Source organism: Tetrao urogallus, assembly GCF_951394365.1.
Source record: "Tetrao urogallus genome assembly, chromosome: Z".
Classification (NCBI taxonomy): Eukaryota; Metazoa; Chordata; class Aves; order Galliformes; family Phasianidae; genus Tetrao; species Tetrao urogallus.
Genome location: NC_136816.1, coordinates 67,992,759 through 68,016,253, shown reverse-complemented (window position 1 = coordinate 68,016,253; position 23,495 = coordinate 67,992,759). Strand labels below are relative to the sequence as shown.

At 45.9% G+C, this 23,495-nt stretch overlaps 1 protein-coding gene across 1 annotated transcript in view; it reads right to left on the bottom strand.

Moving 5' to 3' along the window:
* Positions 1 to 1,741: 1,741 nt before the first annotated feature.
* The window catches only part of NOL6 (nucleolar protein 6), a gene marked incomplete at both ends in the record, with an annotated part of 34,022 nt that continues 12,268 nt past the window's right edge, over positions 1,742 to 23,495 (bottom strand). The window contains 7 exons of the mRNA XM_079548331.1: positions 1,742 to 1,891; positions 3,090 to 3,191; positions 13,431 to 13,628; positions 19,698 to 19,787; positions 19,948 to 20,072; positions 22,065 to 22,162; positions 23,322 to 23,474. Of these exons, the coding sequence (XP_079404457.1) occupies positions 1,742 to 1,891; positions 3,090 to 3,191; positions 13,431 to 13,628; positions 19,698 to 19,787; positions 19,948 to 20,072; positions 22,065 to 22,162; positions 23,322 to 23,474 (916 nt within the window). The remainder of the gene's footprint in view (positions 1,892 to 3,089; positions 3,192 to 13,430; positions 13,629 to 19,697; positions 19,788 to 19,947; positions 20,073 to 22,064; positions 22,163 to 23,321; positions 23,475 to 23,495) is intronic.

Genomic DNA, 23,495 nt, shown 5'->3' with positions numbered 1-23,495 from the left:
AAAGAAGGTTTAGTTATTCACTGCTTCTGAAACCTGTTGAAGTCACTGCCTGGATTATGTTTGCTAATGGATTTGTCATCAGTATCTTAACTACAGGGGTCACAGTAGCAACAGAAAGTGCCACTTTGTTCTCAGATTTGATGTGTGCTTGGTACACTAAGTACTTTGGGTGTTTTCAGTTTAGATGTTCTCACAAAGATCTTGCAGGTATTAGATGTACAGAGGCACTGGAATGGCTGCCAGTGGAGCTGGTAGAGTTGCCATCTGTAGCAGTGTTCAAAAGGTGTCTGGATGAGGAGCTATGAGATATGGCTTAGTGCTTGTGGTAGCACTATGGTAGCAACGGTAGTGGGAAGACAGTTGGACTAGATTTCCAACCTTACAATTCTGTGATTCTACGAAAGGTTTTCACCCACAGCCTCTCTCAGCTGCTGGCACAAGGAAGAGAGAAAAATGCTTTTTGGATGCTACACATAAGTATCTAGGTCCCATATGACACACTATGCCACCAAACACTGGGCCAATGGGCACTAGCTATGCAATATCAGCCCTGTATCCCATCCCCGACACAGCCTGCTTTGAAACGCTTCAGAGAAAGCCTGGGAAAACAAAAAAAAAGAAAAAAAAAAAAACACCTGCAAGTCTTCCCCACAAAGCTTCAGACTCACTTCTCGTAGCTGGAAAGGGCGGTAGGTCTTGAAAAAACAGATTTAGCATCCCACCCAAATGCTTCTTTATCAAGCAACAACTCTACAATTATCAGACTACATAAACACCCACTTGGCTTCCCAAGTTTGATCTATTTTTGGTTTCAGCAATATCTGCTATCACCAAGTCAGTTTCCTTTACCCTACATTTAACTCATACACGTGAACTGACACATGTGATCGCTCTTCTCTGTTCACCGCACGTGCTACCTAAATCAAAAGAGGCAGATGGGACTAGTTCACTCTCTTATTTATTTTTCCCCATAAGAAGTCCACGTGATAATTTCAGCCAGGGGCTTGGAAGGCACCTCTGATAATCATCCAGTCCAACACCCCCTGCTCCTCAGGGCTCCACCTGCTTTTCTCCTTCATCAGATACTTATACGTATTGGTAAGATACCCCTGAGCTCTCTTGTCCAGGCTGGACAGTCCCAGTTCATACAGCTTCCTTGTATAACTGACATTTCAACTCCTTTATTATCTTCACTGGAAGCCACCTGGGTGGCTGGAAGCCTTCCCAGGACCCACCCCAGCATTTCCATCTCTTTTTACTGGGGTGCCAAGCACTGGACACAGCACACCAGTTGACTGTCATCAGAGCTGAGTAGAAGGGAATAACCTGCTTAGTTTTTAGTGTTGGCTTCTTTAGATTTGCTAGCTATTTGCGCAACAGAAGATGCTATGATCTAGGAAGCTGCCGTCCTATTGCACACTACAGCCAGAATTTTCAGGCCTTGATGTATTCTTACGAACACAGTTATGAACACAGTTTCCTCTTATGAAAAGAAACACTTTCAAAAAACTTATTCCATCTTTATATTTTCTTCAAAATAAAAAGATAATTGCATTCTTAAAAACAATAAAGGTCCCATCACTTTTCTGGACAAGGCATACTAAGTTAAATACAGTCAGATACACAATTCTGGGATGTGAAAAGCCAAAAGCATTTCCTGGGACTGACATATAAAATCAAATGGCTCCAGAGTGAACAAAATCTGCTTCAGGACAAGTCCTTCTCATGGTTCTTAATGGCCTCAGACAGTCCATTTCTCTGTATGAGCTTCCACTCTTTTAACCAGGCCTTCTCCCAAAACCTCAAAGTCCTCCAGAATTGCTTCTATGTTGGGAACACAAACCAGCTCATTGTTCAGAGTTATCACTGTTCGTCCTTTCATATTGGAGACCTGCAGGGCATAAACAAACATTATACAAATGGCAACACCAGCTCAGAGCTGCTTTGCAACCTTTACAAGCCCAAAACAACTGATGTAAATTGCTCTTCTGCCTTGTTACATACAACCCCCACCACACCTCTATACCACTTCTTGCTACCGTCACTGCTCAGTGCCATTGGAGCTGCAGCACAAAGACTGCAAGGGAAGAAGAGAAACAACTGCCAGAGCATGATGAAGATGGGAAAAAAGTACACAGGCACATGGAGAAGCCTGTGTAAACAGGACAGAGAACAGCAAAGGTCAGGCACCAGACTGTGACCAAGGATTAGGAGCTGGCTGGGCTCTGCTCTGTAGCTGGAGGTCAAAACCTTGACTTCAAAGAGATTGCCAGCTCCACTAGGATAAGGAAAAAGAAGAAAAAAAATGAAAAAACACACCTCAGGTCTAACCAAGCTATACTCAACACAGATGCCAGCATCTCCTCCTATTATTTCACCACCATGAACAACCAGGTTTCACAACCCCAGCTAGGCTGAATGGCCAATGCCCCCTAGCCATGAAGAGGGGAGATAAATCATCCAGAGACTAACAGCAGAACTGGGCTGCCAACTCCATACTGTGAATCACTACTCAGTTTCTTTGTGTCTTTCTTTCATAGAAAGCACCATGAATCACTTCAACATGTCTCACACCTAGTTTAATTACCCTCTAGAGATCACCAACCCACACAGCATGGATGGAATGCATCTCTGTAGATTTACAGGACTTGAGCACTTTAAAGCTGGACTTGATGCCTTAACATCTTGCAGGCCAGATATTTCTATTAAGAGACATCCACAACCATGAGAACGGGTCAGCCTGCTACACAGAGCAAACATTTTTAGCAAACAATGCATTGCCCATCTCCCAGAAGGAGACCAGAGAAGAGCACCTGGGACAGTGCACTCTGTTTTGACACAGTGATCACAGTGCTAGGGCTTGTCCAAGAACGTAAATTTGTTCCCCTTTGACTCTGTTGATGATTGTGGGGAAGCTGTGGCCACATCCCTGTCCTGTTTTCACTTTTCCTAAGGCATGGACAGAAGTATTTGTTGTATTTCTAAAATGGCTTTGGGACTGATGAGAATTACACAGTAACTGCAGGAAAAAGCGACTCAAGCTTTCAGGGTATAAAGGCAACGTGCCTTTAGCAGAATCAAAAACTTACCTTAAAAGGCTGAGGCTGAAAGCTCAAAGGTTTCCACAAAACTGCAATCACTTCCCCACCATGCTTGTCATAGAAGAATAAGGCGAGATCACTGAAGGCTTCCTGGGGTGAAAACAAAAAGGTTGTGTCAGATAGCCCACAGAACCTCTGCTTGAGCCAGGACCAAGGAGACAAAACAGCAAGAAGCAAAACAGCATAATGACAAAACGTAAATGCCTCCTGTGCCTCTATTCCCTCTGTCTTGATGTTCAGAGCCTCCAAGTTTTGCATGAGGATCTGACTGCTGACTACCTCTTGCTGTCCCAGACGGCCACCACCTCCCATAGGTCTGCAAGAACACTCAGAAAATGGAACCAAACCTAGAAAGTTGGATCACTTTGGCAGAACACATTCTTCATCAGTGTCCCCTTGTCAGCTAGATTTGGCACTATTAAGCCTTCCAGTCCTGAGGTCCAATTGCTGTGTCCAAGACATCACAGTACATCAGATGGTATGGGGCAGGTCCTGTCCAGCAGGCAACCCAGACACACACAGTAAGTTCCACTAGAAGGTCTTTGCTACTAGAAGGCAGCAAAGATATACCCCAGACAAACCAAGGACTTATCACCAAAGGGCAAAATCTAGAGTTCTGCAATCTGTGCAACTAAAGATGGACATCAAAAATCCATCTACAGGACAAATCCCACATGTGCTGTCAACACCTAGCATCCCAAAGAATATTTAACAGCAGAAACCTGAAGTAATTCAAAGCCCCAAGAGCTGCAAATGTGGCAAGATGGGGGTCTTCCAAGTAACAAGCAATAAGACAAGCCAGAACAGCCTCAAGTTGCATCAGCAGAAGTGCAGATTGTATATTAGATAGAATTTCTTCTCAGAAAGAGTGGCTAGGCATTGAAACAGGTTGTCTAGGGAAGTAGTGGAGTCACCGGCCCGAGAGGCATTTAAAGAAAAGACAGATGTAATACTTACAGACATGATTTAGTAGGCAATATTGGTAATAGGTAGATGGTTGGACTAAATGATCTTATAGGTCTTTTTAACCTTAATGATTCTATGATTTCTATGAAAAACAATAAACACTCAATGGAGGCACTGCAGGAACCTGTTCTTCTTGCCCCTGTGTTTCAGTAGCTGTGTCAGTGAGTAACCTGTTATGATGGTGCTCAGTGGGAGAGCTCAGAAAGCCCACAGTCTTGTTTCCCTCTAGCCCACACAGGCTGCATTTCCAGCGCTGCAAAGAGCTAGAGTATGAGCATTACTGCAGAATTAAACAAAACCATTTGAAAGCAACTTCAAATCCAAAAGGCTTGCCCAATAGCTCAGCACTCAACGTGCTGGTACCTGGAGACACACATCACAATCACAGCTGACCAAAACAGCCACAAATCTTCACACGAATCACACAGAATGGCCTGAGTTGGTAGGGATCTCAAGGATCACCAAGCTTCAACCCCCCTGCCGCAGGCAGTGCCACCAACCACCCCATTTAATGCTAGACCAGGCTGCCCAGGGCCCCATGCAACCTGGCCCTGAACACCTCCAGGGATGAAGCATCCACAATCTCTCTGGGCAGCCTGTTCCAGCACCTCACCACTCTTTCTGTAAAGAACTTCTCCATGGCATCCAACTTCCCTCCTTCAACTTAAAACCATTTTCCCCTGTCCTGCATTTATCTACCCTTTCAAAGAGTTGATTCCCCTCCTGTTTGTAGGCTCCTTTAGGTACTGAAAGGCTGCAGTGAGGTCACCCCGCAGCTTTCTTTTCTCCAGGCTGAACAAGCCCAGCTCCCTCAGCCTGTCTTTCCAGACCCCTCACCAGTTTCGCTGCCCTTCTCTGGACACGTTCCAGGGCCTCAGTGTCTTTTTTGCAGTGAGGGGCCCAAAACTGAACACAGTAGTTGAGGTGCAGCCTCACCAGTGCTGAGTACAGGGGGATGATCACCTCCCTGCTCCTGCTGGCCACACCATTTCCAATGCAAGCCAGGATGCCGTTGGCCCTCTTGGCCACTTAGGCACACTGTTGGTTCACGTTCAGCTGAGCATCAACCAAGACCCCCAGATCCCTTTGCTCTTCACAGTCATCCAGCCACTCACCCCCAAGCCTACAGCACTGCATGGGGTTGTTGTGGCCAAAGTGCAGCACCCAGCACTTGGCCTTGTTGAACCTCATCCCAGCGATCCAGCTTATCCAGATCCCTCTGAAGGGCCTCCCTAACCTTAGGCAGATCAACACCACCTCCCAAGTTGGTGTTGTCTGCAAACTTACTGAGGGTGCACTCAATGCCCTTGTCTAGGTCATCAATAAAGATATTAAACAAGATGGGCCCCAGTACCGAGCTCTGGGGGACACCAATTGAAACGGGTCACCAGCTGGACTTAACTCCATTAACCACTACCTGTTTGGCACAGCCCTCTAGCCAGTTCCTTACCCAAAGAAGGGTATATCTGTCCAGGCCATGGGCAACCAGTTTCCCCAGAAGAATCCTGGGACCTCTCCAGATAACCAGGAGTGCTAGTAGATGGCTGAGAGCAGCTCAGCAATCACTCCCAACAGCTCCCTCAGCAATCTAGCATGACGCCCATCCAGTCCCATGGACTTGTGACAGTCCAGATGGAGAAGGAGCTCTCTGTCTCCACCTGAATCATCAGGGGTGTATTCTGCATAGCAACCCAGACTTCCAGATCAGGGCATAAAGTGCCTCAAGGATAACTGACCTGCCTATTAAAGGCAGATGTAAAGAAGGCATTGAGGACCCCAGCCTTTTCCTTATTCTCAGTGGTCACATTCCCCACTGCATCAAGTAAACAATGGAAAATATGATGAGGGCAATATGATTAGGTCAGCAGGCTGGGATGATCTAGAGAGCTGCCAGCTCATCCTACTCCACAGGATTTTCATGGAGGCAAAGCTGGTCAGAGCATTATTGACCAAACCAGCATGAAAAACCACTGTCTATAAATACACTGACAATGAGGCAAACCTGCCCTGGTGTTTCTCACCTGAGACTAATGGGCAGTGCTCAACACCTAGTCTGAAAACTCCTTTCCCAGCTGGCAAATTCCTAGTTATGGCAAAAAGCAATGGCAAGAGGGAAGGAAAGCGCAGCAAAAGCAAATCACTGGGCACACAGACTGCCATCATGAAGGTTTCTTCATCAGAGGGGACCAGAGCATGTGAGAACCTTAAAAAGGACCATTAATCTACCATGTGAGGTCTCAAGTGCCACATGTTGCTATGAGAAAGATATTTTTACAAGTGTATCTTGTTGGACAGAAGCCAGGAGCACTTGCAGGAAGGGAACCCTCCCAGGCTCAGCTCATTTCCCAGTAAAACTGTTCCTCTGCCTGATGCTCAGCACCTTTCATATAAACAGGAGGGAGCAGAGGACAGACATGATAACAATTCAAAACCCCAGCAAAAAGCAAGCTCCTGCACTTCTGCCACTGCCAGCACTGTCCACAAGACAGTACTTCAAGTCAGCTTCATCAAACTGCAGAGATGCAACCGAACTCCTGGAAAACTGCAGCATTAAGATCTGGTGTATTAGTCAACAAGTCAACACATTTCTGTTTGTTCAGAGGCTTGAGGAATAAAAGCAAACAGAATTTGCTTCTTTTCCATTTCCCATGCTCTATGCCTGGTGCCACTAGGCTTGCTTCTGCTTCCAAACACCTTTCTCAAGCGAAAGTTAAAAAAAAAAAAAAAAAATCCAAACAAAACAGCCAGAAAATGGTAGGAACACATCTAAACCCATGGTTCCTTCCCAAGCTGCTCTATCTTCGGTTACAGTTCAGTTTTAATGGCCCTGCTTAGAGAGATCCCTACCATCAAAACCTACAGCCAGTTTCCTACTTGCAGAGGTAAGAAGGAGCCTCACCATCTGGGAAAAGGCAAGCAGTGCCTAGAAGATTAAACTCCCTGCAGTCTGCAGGAAGCTACCTGGGCAGGACTGAAGGGACAAAGAAAGGTGGCGAGTAAAACAATATCCCCACCTAAAATGGGATTACTGAATTTAGCCTTTCAGGCTGAAGCATGGATTTTACAATGAATTAAGAACTTATACCAGTTAAGCAACTACATTACTGCTGTTTAGAGGCGAGTGGTTTTTTTTTTTTTTTCCAGCTAATCATTTATCTGGAAATAAATTATCTTATTTTTTCACTGTTCCTACTTAAACCTGGAAATTGAGCTCTTATTGCACCACATCTGTTACAGGAACAGGAACTGTCTGGAGAGACCTCAGAAATGGGTCTGTATGTTCTTGTTGGTGCAAGACAATTCTAAAAGCAAACATATTCATCAACATTTCCTCAGGGCTCAGGACATTTTAAGTGCTCTCAATCAGACACCTGACAGTATAAAACTATTAAAAATTACTTACTTCCAGCAAACAACCACACACGTGGTTAACACAAGTTCTTGGTTTATTCAGCCCATCCAAAATGTTCTACCTCTTACTGGCTCACCAGAGCAACACAAGAATCCTGCTACTAAGGATTCATTTTAGTGAAAAACTAGTATGGTAAGAAAGGAGGGGAAAATAAACCACCAAGAAAAAAAAAGGTAAAGAAAGTGAGAAAAGCAACCCTACACCTATGATCTCCTAGTTCTGTCAGTAAATACGCCTTGTCCAACAATACATGAGACAGAAGTCTTCAGTTTTTTTCTAAGGGATGAAGTAAGGCATTACCAAGACAGAAATGCAAGCAGAACTACCTCCTGATCTCACCCAAGCAGCAGAGGAGTAGATGCTTCAATACACATCCGCACGCTCATGTGCACACACTTCTGACTATAGGCACTGTGGTAAGGCTGATAGATGCTTTGCAGCTGTAGAAGCAGAGAATTTCCTGCCATCTCTGCCCCTTTGAGGGCAGACATTCAAACACAAAGATTTACTCCATGCCATAAAAGCCAACAGAGCTTTTAAATTTTGCCCTTGCTCTTTGGAAAGACACTGTGGAAGGAGTCATGCTTGTCAGTTAAAACAGTAAGGGAGCAGTCTGACCTGAAATGATTTCACCGGTTCCAGCTACATCCCATAGCCACAGCTTCTACACTGTACGCAACGCAGAGCTTCTAACATCATTAATTCATTCCTAACAAGCACTAGCAAGATATACATTCCTACACTGTGGGAGGAATAAAGGAAAGGACTGTAAGTCTTCCAAACAGGTCTTGTCTGAAGACGTTAGAAGTACAAAACATTGCCTTAGAGGAAAGGATGTTTACTGTAAAGCAGGAAATATACTCCTGCTCATCCATGCAGAAAAAAATCTCCTCTATACAAGACGGGCAGCTCCTTTGCCATGAGCTCTTTGACAGGCAGGTGCAGCCACAGCAAGCTAAATCTCAATGAAAGAGTGCTTCACATCCACTGATCTCCTAACACCAATGACCTGGTAAAAAGAGAAAAAACAATTACTTTAACAGCTACTGCAGGTACAGAGACTGACAGGGCTCAAGCAGCTTCATCCAGCTTTCCTGTTGATGACAGAACAGCTCGGGATCTTTGTGAGACAGTAAGAGACTTTGGGCTTTGTGAGCTCCCAAAAGCATGCGGACAGACATGATAACTGCATCCACAAACTCACTGGATGCAGGCAGAAAGATTTTATCTTGAAGATCAGAGGACATCCAAGCCATCCTTGAGCAAGAGCTGTGCTTACTGATTCTTCCTACACTACATCTCTAGCAAACTCAGCAGACACAGAGGCAACTCACAGTTCAGCAGCTTGACAGCAGCCTCGACACAAACCTACAGTCACAACAGGGGGAACATTGGCTGAGTCACCTAAAAAAAATAATTTTGCTGGAGAATCCCTGTCAGGACATGACTGTAGGTGTTTGATCACCAAATCTGTCGGGACTATAGGCACTGGGTAGTCTGGTTATGGGACAAAGTTCCAGGGAAACCCTCTTTGTGGGATGTTTGACACCTGCTTTCCTTCAAAAGCACGTCTGCAGAGCCCTCTCATCTGGACCAACTCCCAGAACAGATCACCTTTTCCATTACATCTGCCTTGGAATTTAAGCATTCGCTATCTGAATGCCATGACGGGCCTTTCATCTTTACTCAGAGTCTCTCAGGCATGAGTGCAACTTGATCAGACCATCTCCTGTAGCACATCTTCTTGAAGAAGAACGAATTGAAGCAGTCAGGGTTTAACGCCTCCCCTCCTTTTATTTCTTCCTCTTAGACTGCTTGGGAAAAGTATGCAGCAATCCTCCAGCTCCAGAGCACTCCTCTTTAGCCTATCCCTTTGATGTAAGAAAAACGGGGCACCTGTGGTGTGCAAACAGAGAGGGCAGACATGGGTCTCCTGGTTACTGGAGAAAGGATGCTACCTCCTCCTTGCTCCTTTCAGCTTAACGTGTCCAGGCATTTGAAAACCTTTTCATGTGGCTCTCTGAAAAGGACAGATGTTTCTTTTCCACCCATAAAAGAGAACACAATCCCATAGAATTGCCGCATAGCAAATATCTCCCTCTGTTGTTATAAAACCACTATAGCTACACTGTCAGACACTACTAAACCCCATTGCTCAATTCTGTGGTTTGTGCTATTAAGGCAAAGCAAATTACTCTGAGGCAAAGCCAGCCACTTCTGTGTCCAAATGCCTTCTCACCCAAAGTCCCTTGTAAAGATTCACTGTTGTCACTGAGCTGTTCTCACAACCCTTTTCAGTATCTGCATCTTGCTGCGTTCATATCAGCCCCAGGGCTCCCAGCCTCCAGGAGAAGGAGAAGCTCAACTGCTTTGAGCAGTAAAAAACAGGGAAGGAAAAACACAAGAAAAAACACGAAGCTATGACAAAGGCCTTGCTTCTAAGCAACATCAGGACCCTGAGACATGGGGCTGGATGATTTCTGACAGGGCAGTGCCTACCAGCTGCTCCCCATCAGCTGCCTGTTGGTGTCTGCACAGAGCAAAATCAGCTTTTGGAGCACTCTGACACAGATAAGCACGGCTGAGTAATCTGAGAGCAAAGGTGTCCAACAACTCCTTCACGTGCAGCTGTTACCTTTGAATTTTCCAGAAAAAATACCAGTTTGCCCAGACAGAGATATTCATCAGCCTGATCAGGTCTGCCTGCTGCTGACCTGGATGCTACAGGAGCAAAGTGAACTGGTATTGCAGGATACCTCCACTAAAATGGCCACAGAGAAACACAGCCTGGTATTCTGCAAAATCAGTGACCAATTCCTGCTCTGTTCCTCCCAAGCACTCTCAAGCTAAAGACAAGAGAATGCATGCTCCTCTTTGGGAATGTAACACTTCTTCCAGTAATGCAACATAACCGCAGCTTTTATCCATGTTTCTTCACTGGGATGTTAGTACATTAGGGCCAGCTATAATTTGTAATCAAAAAAATCAAGCCCTACTCCAAGCCCTACTGTTATCATCTGTATAGGTAATAAAAGGCAGTAAAAATTCACTGTTTGGATGCCATATTTGACTGGTTCAACTAAGTAGTTTTGTTTTTAACAGGATAATTAAAACTGCTTTCCAAGGATGTTTTTTCTGCACTTTTCTCTTTCTGGAACCATTACTGACACCTCCTTGAAGACAGCAGGTTGACTAGAAGCACAGAAGCACTGTAACACGCCCTGACAAGTTTTCTGACAAGTCTCTTTGTAAAGCCAGATTTGCTGCAAGCCTATTAAAATCCCCCTCAAGGAGCCTGCTTTCCTCATCAGCTTTTCCAGTAGTTACCAATTCCTCTCTAAGTAAGATGTCAGCCTCCTGCCAGGTTTCCATAAAAGTCACTTAGCCCTGGACCTCTCCGAAGATGCAGTAGCTCTGGCCCTGTGCACCTTGGCAGCTGCTGAAAGACTCCACTCAACTCTAACCCTTCGAGTACGGGATGGAGAAAGATGTCAGGATTAAGAAACTTCACCTTCTACCCAGATTCATGCCTCCTTGTCCAAGTTTCACAGTGGTAAGGGAAACTAATTATATGGAGAACAAAAAGGGGAGCCTGGACTGATACTCAGATACTCTCAGATCCAGACATCGGTAGTGGGTGAAATAACAAACAGCTCCCAGTCACTGGGCTTCCTGCTCCATTTCAGAAGTACTGTACAAAATATTTCTTCCTCTTCTTGTATATCCCGGACCCCAAGAAATCCTCCAGCAGTCTCTACAATCTGAGCTTCCCAACCACCTTCCTTCTTGTAGGCAAGAGACTTCCTATCCAGCTCTGGACACCTGCTTTCCTTTCTCCTTTCTCCTCCACATCATTCCACAGAAACAAGCAGTGCCACTTGCAGGGACATTAACGGACAATTATGATGTTTTCCTCAACTTAAAGACACCTTGATTACATTCCTGTCTTTTCCCTCCTCCCTCCCAGACAGCCTCAGTCTGCTGTGGGTGACAGCATGCACATTGTTGTGTCTGACAGTTCTAGTGAAGCCAAAACATACTCACACGGACAGAGCAGAAATCGGTACACAATATGGTTGGCTGACAGCTTGGGAGGTAAAGAGGCTGTGCCCAGAGTGAGGAAACCTACAAAGAATCCTTTCCAGTTTTCTCTGGTCATCTCCTAAGCTATCTGATTTAAAGCGAAGAGGGAGTTTGCATGAGAAGGGCCCAGCATTTTCCAACTTCAACAGGAGTTTAAAGTGAAGCAGCTCTGCAGTTCCCTCTTTTGGACCTGCAGTCCCTTCCTGCCACCTCTTTCTGCAGCTGCTGCCACCATCAAACCTGGTAGCAGCAGCAGTGAAACATGCAGTGGCTGTGCAGCATGAGGCAGCCTGGAACAAGCAAATGCCGAACCCTGAGGTCCAGAAAAATTACAACAGTACCCAAGATCTGTTCTCTTTTGTGGGCACACTTCCTGCTCTGACATGAGCGTGGAGAGAAACTGATACAGAATCTTCAGGCAAGTAAAGCACATGGGAAGGCAGACAAAGCCCTCCCAGTGTGTTAGCTCGGAGAGGGGCAAGAGCCCCTGCAAACCCTCAAACCTGCCAGGAGCTGCAAGAGCACAGCTCAAGTCTGCAGGGCTGACAGACCTAGTTTTGCCTTGCAAAAAGCCATCCCCAGAGAAGTACAGCCCAGTTGTTGTGATGAATTTCAGGAAGCAATGTGCACTGCAAGAAAGGAAATCCTAATTAGATACTAAGAAACAGATTTTCAGAATACTGCTGACTAAATATTGGAACAAAAAACTCATGGGAGTGGGAAATTTCCAGATCTGGAGATATTCAGCACTCAACAGTACTAGGCTTCCCTGATGGCAAAACTCAATCTGCTTTCAGTGGGAAACAGGACTGGAGACCTCTGCAGTACCTTCCTGCCAGAATGGTTCTTGTGTTCTAATGCTGCTTAGAACACTCACAATACTGTCATAGGAGACAACAGCAGTTGAAAGTCTAGACAACTTTCGAATCACAGCCTCACCTATCCACATGTTAACACTCAGCTCTGCAAGTAAAGAAAGAAGTGCCAAAAAGCCACAGGGTGTACATTTGCAGAGCACTGGCTTGGAGACCACCACTGTTACTCAGCATCTTGCACATCTGTTGTGGCCATGTGGTAGAAAAGTACTGGATTGATGACTTTCAGACACAGATGTTCTCAGTTTACTCCTTTCACCAACTTCCTCTGCCATCACACACATAATGAAGCCTGGACAAAGCAACCTGTGATCAGTATTCACCCTCTATGGTTCATGCAACCACTGGATTTACAGCAGTAGGCTTACTGTTACCATACCACGATTATCTGTGGCAGACACTGCCTTGTACATCACTCTAGAAAACATGGCTAGTTCTGTCTGCAGTGCACTCCAGCTGGAGCAAGAAGCCAGCAAGTCAATAAACTGAATAGAAAGAAATGGCTTACAAGATACTTATGCACTGAAATGTCATATTCTTCAAAAAAGCTCCAGATGCCTTACATCCGAAGTCATTCTCACAGCAGCAACACTCCTATTTCTAAGGAACGAGTGATACACTCGCCAGGTTTTCTGATGAAGAGCTGATTGCAGTGTATAAAGAGTAACCATCACAAGCAAAATACAAAGAATCATGAAATGGTATTGTTTGGAAAGAACCTTAAAGTCAACATGGCTAATGACACCTTCCACTGACCAGGTTTCCCAAAGCCTCACCCAACCCTGCCCAGAAGACCTCCAGGGATGGGGCACCCACAGTTTCTCTGTGCAGTCTGTGCCAGCACCTCACCAACCTCTGTGTAAAGAACTTCTTCCTAGTGTCTGATTTAGTCTAGCCTCACCAGAAAGGGCAGGCAATGCCCTAATGCCCTAAATTGCAAAACACAGCTCTCCCTTAGGCTGCCCATGTACAGTCCTAAAGAGCTATGCTTACTCTCAGGTCCTGGAGGTAGCACTGTACAGGGTCATAATCCACCACAGGAAAGAGGACCCTTGCTCCAGCACTGTTCTTCACCACTCCCCGGGAAAATGACTTCACTGGCCGGTCCACACTCTCCAGATGTCGAGGGATCTGATTTGAGTTCAAATGGATGAGGACATCATAGAGGTCCAAAGGAGGGCGGAAGACAATCTGCAGGAAAAAAAAAAAGAAGACCAGTGACACTTAATAGAGGACACAAGCAAGCAGGAGCAATGAGAGAGATGTGCCAAGTTATTGTTTGTATTTTATTCCTTTCTCCCTAGAAAGCAGTAAAATCAAAGCTGAGTTTTTGCAAGAGCATGTCAGAAGATTGCCAAAACATCCTCAAGAAAACATGTCTGTAGTGGACTGATGTGGAGCTCCAATCCAGGCTAAAACACATCCCTGTCCCAGCACAAACTCTGCTTACACCAGACGGATGTGACCTTCACTCCCCTACACCCCATGCGTAATCAAGACACGGTCAATAGAAAGGCAGTATCACCTACAGCCCTCTCCTGGAATACAGGCTAAATGTTTCTTGGACCAGAAAAACACGGTGGGAAGGTTTCACTTTACTCCTGCGGTTCAGCTGTCCAGCAAGCTAAACCCTTTAACAAGGCAGCTGCTCCCTACCGACACCAGACATTTAGACAGAAGGGCTACAGCTTCTACTCCACCAGTCTCCCAGATCTGCAGAAAGAGGTAACCACTATCCCAGGATTACAGGACAGTCCCTAGAGAAGAACGTTCCAAAAGGCCAAGCTGGTTCTCTTCAGTTCTGACCCAAGTCTCCAGGAAAATCACATGAGAGCACAACAGTGGAGTGGGAAATTCAACAAGCTAAAAAAGGTAACCACATTGATGCAGTTTCCCAAAATAAGAGAAGGGAACTGAAAGGATTACAGGAACCAAGCTAAACTTCAGAGGACATAAAGAGACATCTAACAACAGGACAGTCCCATCTGTCCAACAGGCATCACCCCAAATGGCAGTAGCATCTTCCAGCAAGTAAAGAGAGGATGAGAACACAAGCCCTGCTAATAGAAGAGAGCAATTCCAGAAACAAATATTTGGATAGAAGGAATGTGGAATTCTATATACAGCTGTATTAAAACAGAAATCTTAAAATTATCTGTAAATTTTCATAGAAATGATGTGGGGACATGGACAGAGCCACTGGACATTGCTCAGCATGAGCTGGTTTCTAGCCAGGCTGGAGAACACACACAAAGAACAATGACCAGCACCAAAACTCAATGGTGGCCCACCAAGAGTTGCTCTCTCACTCTTTTTAAGTCTGTAGCTTTACTGCATTCCTTGTGAAAGCAAAGAAATGGAGCTCACAAACCCATTTCTGCATCCACGTGAAAACTGGCACATCCTCAAGTGACCCAACCATAAGGGGCAAAAAATAAAATAAAAATAAAATTCAAAAGCCTTGGAGGACCTCATTATACATATAAGAAGCATCTCCATGTTGCCTTGGAAAGTCTTCTCCCCCTGTGCCAGGCTCATGCTTTGCTTAAAAACAGATTAGCAGCTCTGGAAATCCCAAGTTATCCCCAGGGAACATGACAGACCTGGGTGGACAGTGGTATGGACTAGAGAGATGAGGAGGCATTTCACTGCAGTGGCCAAGAGGAAGGGAACGGGATTAAAATCTGAGGACACCAAGTCAAGGATTGGGGAGAATGCTATGGTCAGGCAACAGGCTGTTTCAGGAACCAAAGCCCTACAAACCCAGCTCAAATACACAGCTTTGGTCTCATCTCTCTGCTGTAACTGTGTAATTGTGAACCAGGCATTTCTCACACACACAGCCAAGTCCATACATACTCCTCCCCGCAGCGGGGTTCAGACATCAAGTCTGAAGTCCTGACAAAGACGAGACCCTGGGGCAACTCAGCCTCATCTCAGCATAACACAGTTGTAATGTGAGGTCAACTGCAAAAAGCTGGCACCTGAGTAAGAGTTTTATACCAGACCAGCAGCTGCAGTGACATCTCCTCCCTAACTCTGGGTTGTTTCTCTTCCTTACCTCGGCTGAGTCAAAGGCTCCTGACAAGCAGTGAGTGGCTGGAACAAATAGGGCCCAGAGAACTAAGAAAACACTCCTGAAGCCTTTTCCAGAACCACTTCCCAACCTCCAAACAAATGATGCTTTAAAAGGGAAATTCATCCCAACAGCAGCACTGCTTTGCTCCACCATACACGAAATTACCTAAGTTAACCTGCTATTTTCAGCTCCAGTGCCTATGAGCAGTCACAAAACAAAGCAGTGAGTTCAGAAAAAAATAAATAAGTTTCTTTACAGTTTTTAACAGACAATGCTCCCACTTCAGGTAAATTTCACCCCAGTAGTATTTCAAGCAAAGGACAAAGCAGAAGTGAAAGCAGTATCAGCAAGTCCATTATTCACTGCTTAAGCAGAAGAAAAGCCGTTCTAAACCAAGTACCTCTAATGTCCAGATACTGTTTGGCTCTCCTCTCAGCTTGAACTGCCTACTACTTAGTACACCAAGACAAGCTCCCGTCCAAGACTGACTTTATCTCTTTTCAATGAAGAAATAAACGTATCTTAATCTTCCATACCCATTTGAGTAATGGATTGAAAACAAAAAATCATGTTAAAAAAAAAAAAATCAGTGAGAAAGCAAATAGGGATAAAATACATACAGCCTTTCTCCAGTGCTCAAACTACAATGAAGCCTTCTGAGAATGTACTAGCAAAATCTCACCAGCCTGGGACAGACTTGAGCACACAAGTCAAAGTTGCACAGCTATGCCGAGGCAGTCTCAGAGGTACTGTTTCCCCCATGGAGATGTGACCAGTTCGGCACACAAACATCATGTGCTTGCTCACACCCACGACAATCAGAGAATACAAAAAGCTTCAGGGTAAATAAGTTTGGATTAAACATCATCAGTTAGGACAGAGCTGCTGTGCACAAGGAGGTCTGCCAGAAGCCAAGGCACCAGCCTCTGTGCTCCCACCATCACTGCTTTTTGTCCCAACACAAGTGCATGAGGCACAGGGTGAATCCCACCAAATGCTTCTCAACTATCATCACTAGAAGACCAATTTTTTCCTTTTTTTTTTTTTTTTTTTTTTTTTTTTTTTTTTTTTTAATAGTGACCAATCTATTTCCTCCATCAGACTATGATTGCAGCTCAGCTTACCACACACCAGACTCCTATTCTGGAGCAGAAGAGCTGGCAGCTACAGAGGATCTAACAAAGGGAGTTGAAATGGCTGCAGCTTCCTTGATCAACAACAGCACCTCTGACTCACAGGCACAGAAGATGCCTCTTTATCCTCAGCAGTTTAACTAGGCATGAAGCATTATAGTTCAAATACTTTTTTTTCTTTAAAGTAACTTTTCAGACATATGGCTACAGATAGCAGAGGGAAGGTGGAATACATTTGCTCATTCTTCCAGGTCACTCCCCTACACACAAGCTCACAGATGAAGAGTGAGGAAGCTTTCTGGGTTTTGTCATTTGATTCACTTCACAAAGCCAGTTTGCAGACCACTTCTCTTCCCAAGCAAGCAGCTCAAGAAAAGAGCAAGTAACCTCATCTCATAGAGCGATTCAGTGATTTTACCATCGCAGCAGCACAAGTCTGTGGCAGAGCCAGAAACTGATCCTAATTACCCCCAAGCTCAGCCTCCCAAAAGACATCTTTCTTCCTCAAGCCTTTCATCTCTTCTCAGGAACTGGTAACTCAACCTCGGCCAAAAGCAGATCCTACAAACACCAGGGTTCAAAACACCCTGCTGACATCCGAAATAGAAGAAAATAAGTGTGAAGCCCAAAGTATCACTGTCATGGTCAGACACTGGGCAACAGCATCATCAACTGGAAGCACTACATTGGGTAAGATCACTTACCAGCAAGTCCAAAACCTCTTTTCTTCCCTCACTAGCATCATCACTCATACATGCATTTTCTAAAGTACAGGGAGTGTTGAAGGTAAACTCATCCTTTAAAAGGCATCAGGAGCCAGCAGGTTTGTTTCCTTCAGTAATAAGTAACAATGCAAGGAACAGAAAGCTACTAGCATGGGCTTCCCCTCAAGGGGCTGTTCAGAGACACCCACCCCTGCCCTAGGATCAGGTCTAAAATAGATATCCAAAGCCCATAATGATACACAAGGGTGGCAAAAGTGTTACAGCTAGCCACAATGCTAATTCCAGATGACAAAGAGAAGCAATGGGAGGATTCAGGCAAATCTCAGCGGAAAGCAGCATATGGGTGAATATAAGTCCCCTCTCTGCTGCTTCCTATTTTAATTATTGCGGGAAACATCTCTACTGAGTCTGCAACCCACCCCTGTGACCTCGGCCCTGACCTTTCTTGAGGCCTTGTACTGAGTCTTCAGCTTAAGTACAAGCTGTCTCCCACAGAACAAATCAACTGCAAATTGTGGCGCTTCTACCCAGACATCCAGGAGCACAAGAAGATCCCATCACCACCTTGCCTGGGAGCAAAGTGGCAGGTAGCTGCAAATTCACACCAAAGGCAGCCAATAATCACTCCGTAACACAACATCCTGGATCCCTTTCAATCTGGAATTTGTCTGGCCATGAATCAGAAAGGAAGAGTAGTTACCGGCTATTCTGCCCGTTATCATCTTCCTCTTCCTCCATCCCACAGAGACCTCCCAACAGAAGGGGATGTAGTGGTTACTTGGCTATGGGAAGGTGCAAAATCTGTATGCAAGGCCCATGCACATGCCTTGTTCCACGCAGCTCTTCACTAGGAAGCAGCATACCTCTCGGACGCAAGGAATGAATCTGTATGCTGAGGCAGGCCCCCTGTCTCTTTCCTCATTCCTCTATGCCAAAATACCCTCATCCCTTCTGAGCAGTATCAGGTTCAGTTCTCAGCACCCAAGTGTATGGCAGGAATTATAAGAAAAAAATGTAGCAGAAGAGAGGAAGATGTAACACCAAGCACTGCTACATATGAAAGTCTCCTCCTCCTAACTGCATCAACCTCCCCCACATCATTCTCATAATCCTCTGAGGAAAATGCCAACTGCAACAGCACTGCGCCCAGGAGAGGAGATACAACAATCACAGCCATTCACAGTTCCTGGCCATCACATGTCACTCTTAAACACGAACAGTGCTGCCAAAAACAGCAGCACTTTGCACAGCAGCCCTTCACACCTCAGATCCACCACTCTAGATCTCAGCTCAGCTGCGCTGCTCTGTGGCTTTATAGGCAGCCACAAGCAAAATCAAGGGTTCTCACAGTGCTAGATGCTGCACTGAAAAATGTGTTTTGACAAATATTACGCAGTGTATGCTGCAGACCTAAAAGCAGGATAGGTATCTCATAGCACATGTTTTATGGAGGAACCTGGTATACTAAAACCAGCGTTTGCAAGGTGACTGACCTGCTCATGAGACAGGCTACAAAGCCAGCATTGAAAACATCCACACCACAGATCAGAATAAAACCACAGAAATAAGCCATATATCCCATGGCAGAGACAGAAACGGTGCTCCTGTTTAACAGAAGAGGACACCAACACAGACCAGAGGATTTTGCTCATGGTCCTGAGAGACAAGGAAAGAAACCACTATTTCCACATTTCAACTTGATCTCTACATAGCAAAGATGCAATGACTTGGATTTTAATTCTGCTGAAGGACCATGCTTCAGCTACACAGGGGACCATACAGAGTTGAGCCCTCTCTTCTCAGCCAGGTATTTCATGCATCTTTCTTTTTAAACCAGTTTAGGTAAACATCTTGTTCCTCCAGCCTTCTCTAACCTTTTTCAAACAAGCAGAAAACCCCCCATTCCTCTCACCAGTTTCTAACTGTAGCTGCTTCACTGCAAATGCTCACTGTCGAGACAACAACAAGGTCACCCAAAACTAAATACCATCAGAAGAAGTCCTGCAATAGCATTTGTCACTGAGCTCAGTTCAGATCAAACTAGAAGGGCTGAGGAGAGGCTTCTGATGCTCTGCAAAGTCACAGGGCAAGCAGGGAGCCAGGATGAGCTGTTCTTCCACTGCAGGAGATGTGGAGAGAGAGAGGATTTGTAAAATTGCAACTGGGCAGAAGTTTTGGAGCTCAGGTTGTGCACGTGGGGTCAGGACTGGTTGGGCAGCCTCCAGCTCCCATCTGGATGGCAGGAGCTCCTACATGACCAGCTCCCCTCCCACTCTGCTTTGCCAGAACCTGGAAACCCTCATGTTGTGCCCTAAGGGATTACCTTCACATCCTGGCTGCTGAGCGGATCCATGAGCTGCTCCTCCAGGGCCCGGACAGACTCTGAGGCCAACACAAGAAGGCGCTGCAGGATCTGTGGAGGAAAGAGAGCTGTAGGGTGAAACTCACGACGCCTTGGACATAGCAGGAATCCCACTTACCCACTGGACCGGGGGAGCTCACCAGCACTGAGAGTATAGAAACACCCCCAGGCAGCAGGCACTGAAGTGCACAGACAGGAGGCCCCAGCTCACCTGCGCTGAGGGTTGCTCCTGGGTCCATACTGAGTTCCACTTGTCTTTGGGGGTGGCGATGAACATGACAGGAAGGCGAGAGCGAGCAGCCACAAACTTGTTCTTGATCTCTGTGCAGTCAGCATCTAGAAAGGGCAGGCAGATGGGTGAGATGCTCCACTGAGAGATGTCAAGAACAGCATTAGAAACTACCTTTTGCCCTTTCCCACCGAGCCTCAGCTGATGCATGGCCTTGGCACTGCTCTGCTGGTGTGGCCATATGAAGCTGGATGATGCTGAAGCAAGGACTGACTGCTGGATTTGCTAGGAAAGCAGCCAGTAGCACCTACCAAACACTGAAGGACACACCTCTGCAGCAAAGCAGCAACACCAGCAAACGCTGCAAGCGTCTGAGAGAGAAGCCAAGTAGGTCTGGGCTTGCTCTGCTGTCTACAAGTATCTAGGGATATCCAGGGAGATGGGAGGCAAATGGATAGGGCCAGGCTCTTCTCAGTGGTATATAGCAACAAGACAAGGAGTAACGGCCTAAAAATTGAACATAGGAAGTTCCATGCCAACATGCAGTAGAAATTCTTTACAGTAAGGGTACTGAAACAGGTTGCCCAGAGAGGCTGTGGAGTCCCCTTCTGTGGAGTTAGTCAAGACCCTGTCTGGATGACTAACTGGGCAACCTCATGTAGGATACCTGCTTTAGCAATGGGTTAGGACTCAATGATCTTAAGGTTCCCCCAACCTCTGTAATTCTGTGCTCTTGCACTTCACTCTGCATTTGCTAACAAAGAATTTTGGTGACAGGATGCAAAACTTAGTGAATCTTTGCTCTGAGGCAAAGATTCTCATCCAGGCACTTTCACACGGGTGCAGGCATAGACCAAGGTGCAGTCACTGGGTCTAGGATGGGCTGGGAACTCAGACTATAAACTAATGAAATAGTTTACACCTAAAGAATCTTCTGTCTTGTTTTTTAAGTGGAAAAACAGCCCTTTGGTCAAGAAGACTTCCCAGTTTGTTCACTGACAAAAAAAAAAAAAAGTAGAACGTAGAAAAATACAATTTTCCAAAACCCATCTCCTTCCCAAGAAAAACAGAAAGTTGGGGGAGTGCTGAAACCCACAGAAACAGCTGCTCCCTTCAGGAGCTTGCTCACACTCCCATACAGGTTCTTCATCTCTCCTAAATTAGCCTTAAAATCTAGGTATTGTTATCTCACCCACACCAGCATCTCAGTAAAGCCAAGACAATCGCACTCCCCCAACTTTCTGTTTTTCTTGGGAAGGAGATGGGTTTTGGAAAATTGTATTTTTCTACGTTCTACTTTTTTTTTTTTTTTGTCAGTGAACAAACTGGGAAGTCTTCTTGACCAAAGGGCTGTTTTTCCACTTAAATCTAATCTGGCTCCTGAGAAAGACTGCAGGTACCCAAAAGATGATCAGACAAAATACAAGGAAGAGAGCAGGATCATGGGTCTGCTTGGATGCATCAATACGCTCCTTTGGAAAACAGACATATCTACCAGGAAATCCCCAAAGCTCATGAATAAACACAGGAGGATTGTAGCCCTTCTTCCTGGCAGGTTTCACAGCTGGGGACTGGTGGACAGACCCTGTGATGTGTGGTGGTCAGGAACCAAGACAGCCAGGAGGCTTCAAATTTTCCTGTTTAAGAGCCCAGCTGTTCCACTAGCAGCCCAAAGGTGACTGGCTCCTCCTACACAACAAAAGATGTGGCCTCAAAGAATCAGGACAAAGCCTCAAGCCAAAATGCTGGCTACTGATGATTGGAAGATTTTAGAGACACAACTGCATTCAATACTCAGATCCTGGCAAGAACAAAATGGCAGACCATTACCACCAAGATTCTTTTTAGGCAGATATTTGGGGACAGGGAAGAAAGAACCAATAAATAAAAAAAAAAAAAAAACCATACTCACACAAATCCCAAAGCCAAGTTATACACAGCAGGATAAGAGGGAAGGAATGGAAAATCTTCTTGCCCTATCTAGAAGCTGTAAAATCCTATATATACAAGAAGTCTAGAACCAGGGTTGACCAAAGGAGGGCACAAGACCTTCACACTGTGGCTCTCCCACAGCTGTGACCTCTGTGCTTCCTGCTTACCTGTGAGGCCAGCATTCAGGTTGACGATGAGCGGGCTATTTCTCCAGTCGTAGGTTGCCAGCAGATTGAGGAAGCGCAGGAACCCAACCTGGGGAGAGCTAAGGCAAGACAAAACAGTTCAACACCAGCATTTATTTCCCCTAACCTGGCACCGGCTTCAGGAACAGGGTTCCAGAGTGTCCTAGCATTGCCTAAGCCACAGACTGCCCCCAAAGGGATGTACGAAGTGAATGGGGAAAGCCCAGGAGTATAGGGCACTTACCCCTTCTCCAGAACATCAGTGAGCCCATGCAAAATAGCTTACACTAGAAGACGGTAGGTTTAGACTAGATACTAGGAAGAAATTCTTTACTGTGAGGGTGGTGAGACACTGAAACAGACTGCCCAGGGAGGTTGTGAATGCCCACACTCTGGAGGCATTCAAGGTGAAGGCAGGATGGGAATGTGAGCAACCTGGTCTAGAGAGAGATGCCTCTGCCTATAGCAGAGGGGTTGGAACTAAATGATATTAACGGTTCCTTCCAACCCAAACCATTCCATGATTCATCCCATGCATCTCCCAAAACCCAGACTCTTGGGAATGGAACAAGGGTAAACTAGAGACAGAGCTTGCCCCATCTCCAGTACAAAACCAAACGATGCTGGCCAAGCCCTCACACCTGCCTCCCTGCAACCCAATCTGCTCACAGAGCAAAGCATCTGGGAAGGTGGGGCTCTTGCTAGCAGTGTATTTTAGGATACAGGAAAGCTTTCCAGACATGTTGCTAATTTGGGAAGGAAAACAGATCTTTAGCACAGGTTAGCACAACCTTTTGCCTCCACACAAAGCACAGAACCAATATAACTTGATACTTGAACATTCCACCTGCCAGAAGACAGCATGCAATAGGCCCCAAGGGGATTATTTCCCAAAATGCTGTTCTGTTCAGCTTCCAGTGGCTGACCTTCTGCCCTTCCCTTGGGAGTTCTTTCCAGGACAAACACAAGCTGCAGCCATGAGCACTGCTATAACATCCTTCCCAGAGAACCAAGGACGGCCAACACTCTGGTTGCCACCACAGAACGTTCACCCCTGCTTCTCCTAATAGTCACCCCTAGGACAGGGAGCCCCACCAGTCCTCAAAAAAGCAGAAAACATGCAGCAGATGTGCTGCCAGCACCCACCCAGAGGCCACAAGGATGCTTGCTCTCATCCTTATCTGCCTTCTCCATGCACAAAGGGTGCCCACTGTTCCATTCTGAGCTCCTCATCCTCACCTGGGTGGCATGAAGGGGGCTGGGTGGAGGAAGAGAGATGCCACGAGCAAGTCCACACACTCCTCAGAAACGCTGTCACTCAAGAGCTGGGCACTGATCCACCGCTTGGCCAGCCGGCAAGTGCTGCCAAAGACAGGATGCTGCTGCTGGAGCCTGCAAGAAGGCAGAGAAGCA